Below are 12,692 nucleotides of genomic sequence, written 5' to 3'. Positions count from 1 at the left end.
ACATTTATTTTTACAAGCTAAAATTTCAAAGTATAGCAGAGACCTTTCATTGACATGCACAAAAATCTATTGCAGCTCTGGTGTCTTCTGAGTTAATATTCATCACAAGGGGTAATCATGGATGTGAAATAAAGGAAAGCCAATAGTATGTTATGACAATATTTGATTATTTGTGTTTGAACATTAATCAGGATAATTCCCTCTGGGATTTGAGCACTAATCCAGGCCAAGTAATGGAATGAAAGTATATTGCATAGGAATTTATGACCAGAAGATCATTTGGCAGAATGAGCTTGCTCCATCAGACCCCCTCGATCGTACTATGTACTACTTACTATCTTCCCTAATTCCCCTCACTACCTACTTTATCCTTTAATATTTCTACTTCAAAAGCATCTATCCAGCTCTTTCTTGATTCCCTCCATCAATGTCCTTCTGGGGCAGTGCATGCCAAAATGTATCACTTTGCAAGAAATGTTTATAAATACTACTATATTTCAAGGGACACATGAGTTACTGAAGAGGTTACCTGTCCGTCTACTGCCGATGGATCCTGTGCTGAATAACAAATGGAAACCAACAAGTCCCAAATTATAGGTGGAAGATAATACTTTACTAATTTAGCGTAACCAGCATTAAGATCAAGGGCGAGAGGACTAAAAAGTTCACAGAAGGAGATGGATTTTCCAAATCATTAACTGCAAAAAGACTGCTTTAGTGCTTAAAGTGACTCATGATCAACCAATAATACCAAGTCCAATGTTATCCTGAGAGCCTTTCCCAGAAGTATTGGCATCCTATACTCTCTATTATGGTTTTATCAGAGTATAATTCAAATAAATGAACTGTTTAATTCATTTTACTTTTTTTTTTAAAAAAGCAAAGATTCAGCATTACATGTTCCCATCCACCTGTGTGCAATATATATTTATCTTTACATTTACAAATGGGTCTGCAATTTAGATAGGTACAGCTTCTTAAATTTACCCACTGTTAATTATCTTTTTTAAAATAAAGTAACCTTCCCCAAATCAGTCTTTTTCCTTTCAAATGTATTACCCAAATTAACCACTATCTTGTACACAAAACCTTTTAAAGCATACAGACCAGACAAGCAGCATCTATGCTTAAAATGCATCAGTTAGGCGTAAAGTGGCAGAAGCAGGATTAAAAAAAAATCAAATATATGCTTGCACCTTGCATTAAAATACTACAATTCTTTTTAAAATTAGTCGATCCTCACTGCAAGAATCGATTTATTCATCTATGTCAATGATGAATAATATTGTAATTCAAACAAAGTACACTTTTTGCATCAGGTTTTGGTCAAGTTTAAAAAGCCAAGACTAATATTAGAGATCTATGAGATCCAGAGAGTGTTTGACTTTTATCTATCTAAGGTTAAATTTTTAATCACAGCATCAATTAGAAATTTTACATAATTTATACTTCCAAACACTAACTGTTCCTATTTATCTTTTAAAGCGTTTGTAAAGAAAAAAAATCATTAAAAAGCTTTTAACGCAAAACCTTTGGAGTTTTAATCCATAATATAGTAAAGGACTATTTTGCACAGCTTTATTAGTAGCAACATTTTGGCATTCATGTTTCAATTTCCTTCTTTTTTTAAAAAAAGTGTTGTCTCAGCACGATTTCTGATAACATCTGATAACGATTTCTGGAACATCCTGTAGTCAGCTTATCATGAATAGTACACAACATTTACAAGATAGATGGAATTCAGTGTAGATGATATTAAATTAGAACTCCTCAACATTTACTTAGAACTCCTGCTCTTAAGGCAAACCCACTCATTAGATTACGTCAAATAACTACCATGGTCTGGTCTACCATGAGTGTGAAGATTAGCTCGGCACTATAGAAACCAGTGTCAAATTTCTTCCGTTCAGAGCTGCCTTCAAACAATGCAACTTCGAATGTAAAAGTGAGACTTCAAATAAAAATTGAAGTTCTATACAAAAAGAAAGGTCTTTTAAACTGAAAATACCTGCTACAGTGAGAATTTAGCCTAGCAAAAAAAACTGGAAAATAAATTCATCCTGGATCTAAATAAATAACCAAGCAATCATCTGAACACCCAAGACTGTCTGAAAATAGATTAAATTTTCAATAGTGCTAATTATAAAGTCATACAAAAAACAGAGATCCTCATATTCTACTTTTACATTTCACCAACTTGGATCCTTTAAGTTTCTACAAACTGAGACTCAAAATAAGATTATGATATGTTCCGGAATCACTTTACTTAGCAGGTAACTGGGAGCTGTTCTTTTAAATGCACTTAGTACTTTTTTTTAAACAAACTAAGCATTACTGATTCAAATAAATAAGAAATTACTGGAATTTCTGCAACCTTATTCAGTCAACTAATCATCAGCTTTTCGCTCCAATTACAACACTTCTTTTATAACTAACTAGGTGGATCATGATTTAGGAAAAAACAATGACATCAGAAACACCCTTATGATTGTTTGAAATAAAGCTTAAGAATTTTAACAGCAATAAAATGTAAATCATAAATTAAATAACATTTTACATGTCATTCCTTAGAGGTTGTTTTAAAATCCTGCCTTCAGAAATTTGCTCCCAAGCATGTGTGATTCTCTAAAATCAGATTTTTGATCCTGCAATTCAAAATTGTTTAACCTTTACTTTTTTAAAAAAGTTGCTTTTCCCAAAGACTGATCAGCATTCTATTGAAGGATTTAAACCAGTGGCAAGCATTGAAACACTACAGGACTAAGAGAACAATAAGCTTTGTATGTTTAACATTAAGACTTTTGGCCACAAAAATACTGAAGCCTCTATATTTTCAATCTTTCTTTTAGGTCAGGACAGAGCTTGTTCAAGTGCTACTTTTACACAGCATAGAAAGAAATTGGAGAATTGAACTTGAACTCAAATTCACACCCTCTTTAGAACTACCCATGCATTAGTTTAAGTGAAATTGTATTCCACCTCACATGACCTCATCACTCCCACCCTCGCCCGACTCCACTGGCTCCCCATCCCCCAGAGGATCGAGTTCAAGATCCTCGTCCTCACCTTTAAGGCCATTCATGGCCTTGCCCGCTCCCTCCATTCATCGGGCTCCGGCCTGCTCCATGTCTCTCGCCATATCATCGGTGGCCGGGCTTTCAGCCTCTCTGCCCCCACACTCTGGAACATGGTCCATCCCACAGTCCCTTCGCCTCGCTTCCTCCCTTGCCTCCTTCAAGGCCGGCCTCAAGACCCTTCTCTTCGACCATGCCTTTGGTCTCCCTCCCACCTCTCTGCCTTCCCTCACCCCTACACCACCCCTCCCTCATGCTCGGGCCCCGACATGACTGTTCAGCACTTTGGGACGTCCTCCCGACGTGAAAGGCGCTCTATAAATGTAATTTTATTGTTGTTTATTAAGGAAATTGAATAGATTCAGTATTTTATTCTGCATCTCTAACCTCCTCTCCAAGTGACGGAGTCATGCTGTAGTATGGCTCCCCAACCACTAGCTTCCTTCTGGTATCTTGCTCAAAAGGCCTACGGTCTATGTGTGAAACTAAAATGTGAATGTCAGTCGAGACCATCATTCTCATTGCACACATATACAATTAGTCATAGAATGGCAATCGAAAATAGGAGCTCCAACTAATCTGGTGCCTTTTTGAGTCCAATAGTACTGAGGCCAATTATGCCACATTCATAATAGTACTCGAATGCCAGCCCCTGTATTACATTATGAACGGAATAGTTATCAAGCGCTTTGGGACGTCCTCCCGACGTGAAAAGCGCTTTATCAAATGCAAGGATTATTATTATTATTAAATGTATCATTCATAATTTCAAAAGAGATGAATTACAAACTTTCAGAAAATACTTGCGGCAATCCATCTAACAGTGAAGTTGTACATTTGAGCTCATGCTTGTGCATTACTCATTTATTTATCTGAATACGTCCCTTAATGCTTCACCCACTTTAAAAGTTTTAACTTAGAAATATAATATTATTTAAAGGGTCTGCATGCCTTATCTTTGTAATGACACATTTCATGAAGTTTGAACCATGCTTTTTAAAATTCTGTATTTCCATTAAAAACAAATGTTTTAAAATGTTGCATTCTTAGTGCTTTTTCTTCCTCCTTACGGGGTTGTAGGAAGTCAATACTGGGAAATGGAACACTTCACATTTCACTGTAGAGCTAAATAAACTGCAGAATAAAGCCCCTTCCACTTTATCCCAACACTCCTTGCCGTAATTTCTCCAATCCGTCAGGATGATTTTTCATTCCTCAACAACGTTAGTTCTTACTCATGATTTTTACCATACGTGAAATTGCCCTTTATGAACTTCCATACAAAGAAGATAAAAGATAAAAAACACTGTGGTTTGAAACTCATGTATTACATTTCTCTCACAGAGAAAGCAGCATTACGTAAAATATAATTTTAGCTGAACCGCATTAAAAAGAACCAGCACCGTTGAAAACTAGATCAGGACAAAACTTAAGATTAAACATGAAATCTCTCTCTCCTTTAGGATAGTAGACCTAATGTGGATTTCTAACAAATGTGTTTTTATTTCAGATCTTTAGCATTGTTTTCTTTTTATTATCACTATTTTGACTTGTACACTGTTATTGATAAAGTGATATTATTTTATGCCGTGTCCTGTGGAAGATGCTGCTCATAAGTGAAACATATTTATTTACCGTTAGGTTTAAAATGTAAAGAAAAGTGACCAACTTCCAGGAGTTTAGGTCGCTTCTGGCACCACTTCCTGTGTGTTGCTTGCTATGTGTAAAAAGCTCTGATGTCAATTCCTTTGTGAAGTAAAATCAGTAGTATTCACAGGAGTGTTCCGCAGTTCTGCTTATCGCAGGTCCACAGGAGACCTTTGCTATAGGTATATAGTAGGCTAATTCAAGGACACCATAACAGGGTTACCCTGTTGCCGAAAAAAAAATATTCATATCACAGGCACCAGGAAGTGCTCTTAGCTCTATGATGGTTTCCAATTTTTATATCCCTTTAGATTAACAACCGATATGGAAATTTTTCAACAGATGCACAGCACTTACCGAAAAATAGGTGTATGGCCACCAGGTTTTGGTTTATTCCAAGTGAAATGTGAGGGAACTGAGAGAAACTGCTCACTCGACAAATCTTTCTTTAATGGATGCTGAGAGCCAGAAAGATCCTCTAATGGTGACTCAATGGATGATGACAAGCATCCCTGATCTTCTGAAGTTAATTCTGCTTTTCCTGACACTGTAGCTGTCTGGTCCTGAGAAGTCTTTCTTGATTTTAAAGGGATATTAGTGTCTGGAGGAAAGCACTGAAAAGGTAGGAGTCCAGGACTGAGACTTGAGGCACCCTGAAGAGCAATGTTTCCAAGCCATGTATCCTCTGTCACACTCCCTCTGGGGGAGTGTCCTGGAGATGGTGTCGGTGAATGGTGGGGTGAAAGTGAATCTGCATAACAAATTTCTGCACTTGAATGACGCCTTTTTCCACATGGAGAAGTAGGTCTTGATGACGGCCTTGATGTTGGTCGAGGGCTTAGCCAGTTTTCATCAGTAATGCTAGCTCTAGGTGAATGACATGGTGATTGCCTGGGAGACAATGAATTTGCAAGTCCATAATTTGGCTGCCAGGACTCATCTGCTGGGCAACCTCTGGGTGACCCACCAGGAGAACTGAGTGTAAACCGAGCAGCAGCTTCATTCAGCTCAGAGTCTACATCGTCGTAAACATGAGAGAAGGACTCACACGAGGAAGCATCTGAGAACCAGCTCCTTGAAGAAATGCTGCTGGCAGGACTTGGGCTTAGTGAAGCATCCCTATAATAAGCAGGATCAAGAGGAAGATATAGGTGGTCTCTGGACGGTCTTTCCAAATAATCATTATCCGTGCCGTTTGCATGCACTTCATCTTCATTAGGCCCAATTCCTTGGTGACAGTTGGGAGAAATCGAGGTGATCTGAATACTAGGGCACTCAAAAGCTTTTGGAGCACCTATAGGACTATACTTGGGCTCCTGGATATTGCAGGTCTGCAACCGTAATGGTGGTGAAAATATCGTAGATAATGTCTGTGTTTCATGTTGAGGGATGCCTATTGGACGATTTACACTTGACAGAGGATTGCCTTCATTAACAATGTAAAATGGTGCAGAATCATCTAGTTCTCTCTCTAGAAAAAGGAAATAGAAAAATTAAGTAAGCTATGGAATGCATTCACAATAAATTTGTTGTAATCTTCATGATAAAACCTCTAGTTATTTTACTAGTATGAAGGTAAATTAATTTTAATATTCCCAGGGCATGTATGTGTGCATGAAACACATCAGGGGACGTTTCACTAAATATCTCAAATTATTTTCCATGGCTTTCCACAATCCTCTTGAAATCAAAGACACAACAAAATGAGCAATTATCTTTACCTATAATATGATTTAAAAAATCCTCTTAGGAGAAAGGGCAAAAAGAATCAGAAACTCTTCCCAAACTAAATTACCGAACTTTTACAAGATGCTATGTGAAGCTGTAGGACCATACTACAGTTACACGATACTGGCATCGTTTCTGCTACATAGCAATACTACATTGTGTTGTATCGAATACACTATTGTACTGATCTTCAATAACCCAAGGTTGAGAGTATCTAACTCAATATGGCGTTTAATAAAGACACCTGAATAAAGGTTTGTCAAGAGTACTAAACTGCATGCAGAATCATGTCGTCTGCACCTAAAGAATAATAATCTTTGCAATTGATATTGCGCTTTTTATGTCTTCTAGATGTCTCAAAGCAGTTCACAGAATATACTGCAAAGTGAATTGATTGTATATTTGTGGGCAAAACGCAGCAGCCAATTGTACACAGCAGTGTCCCACAAACAGTCGTGGATTGAAGTGACCAAATTATTATTGGTTTTTTCCTGAGGGTTTATTATCAGGCATGTGGAGGAAGGAAACTTGCCCAAGGTTTCGCCCTGTCAGGAATCGATTCCAGGTCTCTCGCTTGTGAGGCGAGTGCTCTAATGAAATCTTTCCTGAAGCATTCGGTCAAAAATATGTTTGTTAACTCAGCTGATGAATTAGCTGGTAAAGGAACTAAATCATTACAGACCAGATTACAGATTTAGTTGCTGGTACCCATCATAGTCAGTAAGCCACTACAAGTGGCCTTGGTGTTCTTTGGGCTATAAAGCAGAAAATCAGTCGCTTGCTATTCAGCGACCCCTACTGGAAATTGCAAGTTTGAATGAACTACAATGCCATCAATAGTAGATTAGCCAACACTCACTGGCTGAGCTCACAAATCAAGAATGAACAATGAATTAAATACTGGAGATGTTGGCACCTGTGGAACTGCTCCTCAACAATGAATCAATACCTTTGGAAGAAACATAACCAATAAAACTTTGGATTGCAACTGGCTCTATAAAAATATCATTCAAATCTCCTAAACCCTTACATTTATGTTAGATGCAAGCACAAGTACAATACGCAGTCTGCTCTTACAATGAAGAAATGTACCTATCTAACACAGATAATGATCCTTGATACAATTATACGTGTTCTGTACATTTCACTCTTTCCCCCAAGCCACCATACGTACAAAAAATTAGTACGGGAAAAATCCAGTTTGGTAACAATACACATAAAACAAGAAAGGACAGCAGATGAACAATGACAACCGATGCTTACCTATTGCCACAAAAAAATGATTCATTACTTTCAAAGTATTTTGAAGCACCACTGTCCATTAAAATGTTAGTGAGTCAGTTGAGCTGACATTCTACCTCTAATGTCAGCAGAGTGCATTATACCAAGAGCTTTCAAGCAAGAGTCAGTCAATTTGACCACATACAGCTAACATAATGGAGTCTTGAGTATGTCCAGATGCATTTAAAAATTCATATGATGTCTCTCTAGTTTCTAAATCGGTCCCAAATTAGAACAATTTTGATTTGTCAAATATGTGATAAGTTCTTCACCAACTTTTAGGGAAATATAAACTAAAATATCTGAAGGTCATCATTCTATTGCCCCTTTCAAGCAGTTAACTAATAACAAAAAATATCCTCGTAATTAAAACTAATTAAAGAGTGTATTGGCTACCTCTTTTGTGCCTCGTTTTCTCAGCTTATACTAAATTTACTAGAAAAAATGTTTGAAATTGATTTAATTTGTTTCTCAACAACAACAAGATTGCATTTATACAGCCCTTTCACGTCGGGAGGACGTCCCAAGGCGTTGGACAGTTGGGTCAGGTCTCAAGCTTTTGATAGATTCAAACATGCAAGTTTTTAATACTTGATTTATATTCTCAAGAGTTGCACAAAACAACTGAACACTTTCGCACTAAGGCCTGATATATCGGTGGGTTACTTGTACCACATCTTGAGATTTGTGTTTAAAAGAAAAATTTCAAACTTTACAGACCTTGAGCACGGTTTGCAAAAGCTCTCCAGTTATTAGAATCCATATGTAATCAAAAACTGAACAAAAATAAAAGGTAAACGGTAGAAGCTAGAGAATAGCAAATATGGAGGTATCAACTCCCCAAATCATGTGCTCAGCCTCAGCTTCATTCACTCCCCCCCTCCCTGTGGATTCAAAAAAGAGCAACCTCTTCTTACAAGTGCATGTGACATCACTACAAATTTTATGTGAAGTTCACACTTATGGTTCGCATGTTTGGAGCAGATTCTGATATGATATGGGAACAAAACAAATGATTCAGCAGGAAGAAGAGCAATTTTCCCTATAATCACAGCCTCCACCTGTGTGCTACTCTTCTTGCTGCTCACTTATAGGCACAAACAAACATCATTAATGACCATTTTAACCATTGTTAATTCAACCCCAGGACAAACAGTTTTAGTAACTCCTCCGAGTCAATTTCTTCCAATAAACAGAAGAAAAATCCATTTCATTTTAACTACTTTTTAAAAAAAACATTTAAAAAACACTATAAACCTTCTGAACAATGGCTTTCAGCTGAAATGGTTTAATGAGGAGAATCAACATGCAACGAATAAAATGCATGTGCCAAAGCAAACAAGTCTATAATTAAGAATTTTGTTTGAATGATGCAACATAGATTAGTCAAAAACTACATGAATTAATGAGGAAAGGATTGGGTTTGGCGTGATCACACCCCAGTAAATCAAATAATCTGCCACCATTCAGTGTCAAGGTTTACACATGAAAAATGACCACATGAATGAGATATTAGTGGTTGACCACACCCATGGAACCATATCCATAAGAGAAAACAAGGATTTGGACCAGCTATGAAGAAAAATTGGTGATCAGTGGGGAAAAAATACCTTGAATGCATCAACAACTCCAAGCTGTTCAGCCTAAAATTCTTATTAAAATCCTTCAAGTCCCGCCTCAAAGCCCTCCTCTTCGACCATGCCATCAGTCACCCCCCACCTCCGTTCTCGCCCCCCGACCCCAGCTCGGGTCTGAAATGCTGTACACTGTCCAGTGCCTTGGGACGTCCTCCCGACCTGAAAGGCGCTATACAAATGTAATCTTGTTATTGTAAAATATTCAGAAGTTAATAAACTGGTTCAGCTTTCTTATCCATTTAGTACACTGGCTCTCTTTCCCTCCCCACAAGAACTATAGCTTGCATAATGCACTCTGTCATACCATATAAATGATCTAAAAGATCTTTCATGAGTATATCCGATCCAAACAATCTTTTTCTTTAAAAAAAAGCAAGAATGAAGGGTGAAGACATTATAGAATCAATAGAAAATGTGACAATCCAAAAATGCAGCTCCTTTCACAACAAAATGACTTAAGCATTGTTCAAAGTTAACCAAATTATCATTACCCCTTTCTGCCCAGCAGAGGGTTTGTGGCGCCTCTTCTCTCCAATTGGACAGGAAGGGGATCAATTAGCAACGACTCTGAGATAGATGATTGACAGTGGTTCCGGGATGTTTGGATGGGTCACCCATTCACACACGGCTCCAGCTGTCAATCAATCACAATTTGACTGCTCCCATTCCCTCTCTTGTTTCTTCTCGGTGTTTCTGGCCCCTCACTGATTGACAGCCCAACTCCAGCTGCTTGTGAATGGCTGGAGTCCGCTGTCAAACAATCACAATCTGACTCCTACCATCTCCATCCTGGAGCCACTAGTGGCTGAATGGAACCGCTCAAGACACAGAATAATATATATATTTATTACACACATGTATATAATAATCCTTGCATTTGAAATAGCACCTTATCATGTCTTCGAGGCATCTCAAAGCCTTCACAGAATATGCTTTAAAGTAAATTGACAGTAAAGCATGAGTGAGTGCATTCAGTGGCGACCAGCGCTGTATTTTGTCCGGATTAACCGGATTGTTGGATGAATAAACCTCGTATTTAAAACAGGTAGTAATACAAATAAATTGGTGCCGGGCGTTTTGCCCAATTTACCCAGTATCCAAGGTTAACCGGTGCCCAGTTAACACGTCTTCCATTGCATTAATGCTCTGCACATGACACTTCTTAGCCAACAATCCCACAAATAATATCGGTCACTCAATCCATGGCTGTTTGTGGGACGTTGCTGTTGCCAGATGGCTGGCGCATTTCACCCACAAAATGCAGCCAAATCAACTTTACAGTATAACCTGTGAAGAATTTTGAGACATCTCAATGGCATGATAAAGTGCTATATAAAAAATGCAAGGAATATTATTATTCCAACAATGTACAAATTATCATTCAAAGGAAGAAAATCATGTGAAACCATTTCATTTTAATGGACTGAACTAACATTTTGGTGAACTGTGAGCGTTTTGTTTTTGTAAACACAGCTGTAGAGATCATTTGGCAAAAGCAAGTAACAGTTCAAACAGTCTTACAATAGTAAACAAACATGATTACAATACTAAATGCGAATGTTTATAACAAATAATGTGACATGAACAATAATTCTCGACTAAAGTTGTTAATAAAAAGGTAGCAATTAGATGCACTTCTAATGTAAATAAAACATCACAAACCCTGACATTGGAATGGAAACCATAACTGTCCAATATACTCAGAAGTGCTATCAACGGAACACAACATTCATGTCTCTTCAAAATATCATTGCTATAATTGGCAACCACCTACGCAAAGACCTACATGAGCCGCAAATGCAGCTCGTACCGATGAGCATAGATTTTTTTAAATTCAAACTTTAGACTCAAACTGAAAATATCCTACACAGATTGAGAAAAGTTCCAAAGCTAACTAATGCACAGTTTTTAGGTTTGTTTACCAATGAAGAGTGGCCAGCTTCATGTGCCGCACCCTATCTGATACCCCCTCCACCCCCAATCAGGAGGCAAGCTTTCAGCGACTGTCTTCACACTTTGGAAATCCATTCCAGAATCCCTCTGATTCACCTCTTCCCTCCCCATCTCAAAGCCTGCCTCAAGCTTTTCCTCTTCAACCACACTTTCATTCATCTTTCTATTTACCCACCGTGTTCAGTTCCCATCCTTTGAATCTGAGAGTGCCCAGAAAGCAATGTAAAGCACTTTGAAACAACCTTTCAAAATGAAAGGCACTATATCAATGTAAATTGTATAAATTTGAGTGCAAATATTCCAATGATATTTTTCTTACCTATTTTACTATTATTTTTCAACAAATCTTTTTGACAATATTGCATATGGTGATTGGTCACTCCCAAATTTGATACAATATAAGTGATATAATAAATCCAAGTTGTGGGGATACTGAGAACATTCACCCAGATGGGTAAATTTTTATTTTTCATTTGTTTGTGAAGATAGTGCCTGTGCATCTATTAACATAATTATTCTCAACTCAATTAGTTGTTTTCTGTAAAAGGGCTATCTATAGATCTATAGTAGATGTAAATCGTAATAGAATCAGAATGAAAAATGATTTAAAAAAAGAAAGTGTTTATTTTACCTCATTTTCTAACAAATCTTACCCTGTCTTAAATAATAGTCCTAAGAGGAGGGAATATTCATATTATAGATAAAGCAACAGAGAGGTTTGTGTGATAAAAGATGGGGCGCAGAGGCACGGTGAGGATAATCCACTCTGCCCCAATAACAGGGACTTATACATTCTGCAATAGCAGTAACTTACTTCTTTCTAATTCTATTTTAGTAGTAATATATTGCTATGCTAAGAATGAGCCATGTTACAACACTACTATTATTACTAAATTTAAACTAGTGAAATACCACACATAGCAATCTAAGCTCTACTCCATGGAAACAAATCTCTTGCTCATTATTTAGCAGGACACACAAAGTGGTAACCAGCACTTTAAATAAGTCAGATATGGAATTCCCTAAACAGACTGACACAAACTATATAAAACCTATAAATATCGATAGAGCATTAAACTTTTTTTTGAATAAAACTTGTAACAAATCATTAAATCTGCCAAAAAGCTGTCTAGTTCCATTTTTTTTAAAAAACTGTAAAAGGCAATGCAACCACCAACATTTTTTAAAAATCAAATGAAAATTACTTGCTACAATATCACTGACAATCTATTTCGAAACAATTATCAGGAAAATACAAGTGTCAGTTCAGGAACTTCTGCTCACCTGCGGATATGGCACAAAGCATCTTATATTTTGTGATCCTGCCGTTTGACAAAATAAACCTGAAGTTCAGAAAACTTGTCCTTTAACA

The 12,692-nt window shown here is 37.3% G+C and overlaps 1 protein-coding gene across 2 annotated transcripts in view; it reads right to left on the bottom strand.

The window, feature by feature from the left end:
- Positions 1 to 12,692, bottom strand: part of nfatc3a (nuclear factor of activated T cells 3a) — a 54,935-nt gene that overhangs the window by 40,361 nt on the left and 1,882 nt on the right. For both annotated transcript variants that reach the window (XM_007889496.2, XM_007889497.2), the window contains exon 2: positions 5,079 to 6,192. In XM_007889496.2, the coding sequence (XP_007887687.1) occupies positions 5,079 to 6,192 (1,114 nt within the window). The remainder of the gene's footprint in view (positions 1 to 5,078; positions 6,193 to 12,692) is intronic.

The sequence above is a fragment of the Callorhinchus milii genome, unplaced genomic scaffold, assembly GCF_018977255.1.
Source record: "Callorhinchus milii isolate IMCB2004 unplaced genomic scaffold, IMCB_Cmil_1.0 Scaffold14, whole genome shotgun sequence".
Taxonomy (NCBI): domain Eukaryota; kingdom Metazoa; phylum Chordata; class Chondrichthyes; order Chimaeriformes; family Callorhinchidae; genus Callorhinchus; species Callorhinchus milii.
The sequence above is the reverse complement of the archived record's forward strand: the minus strand, read 5'-3'. Positions and strand labels throughout refer to the sequence as shown.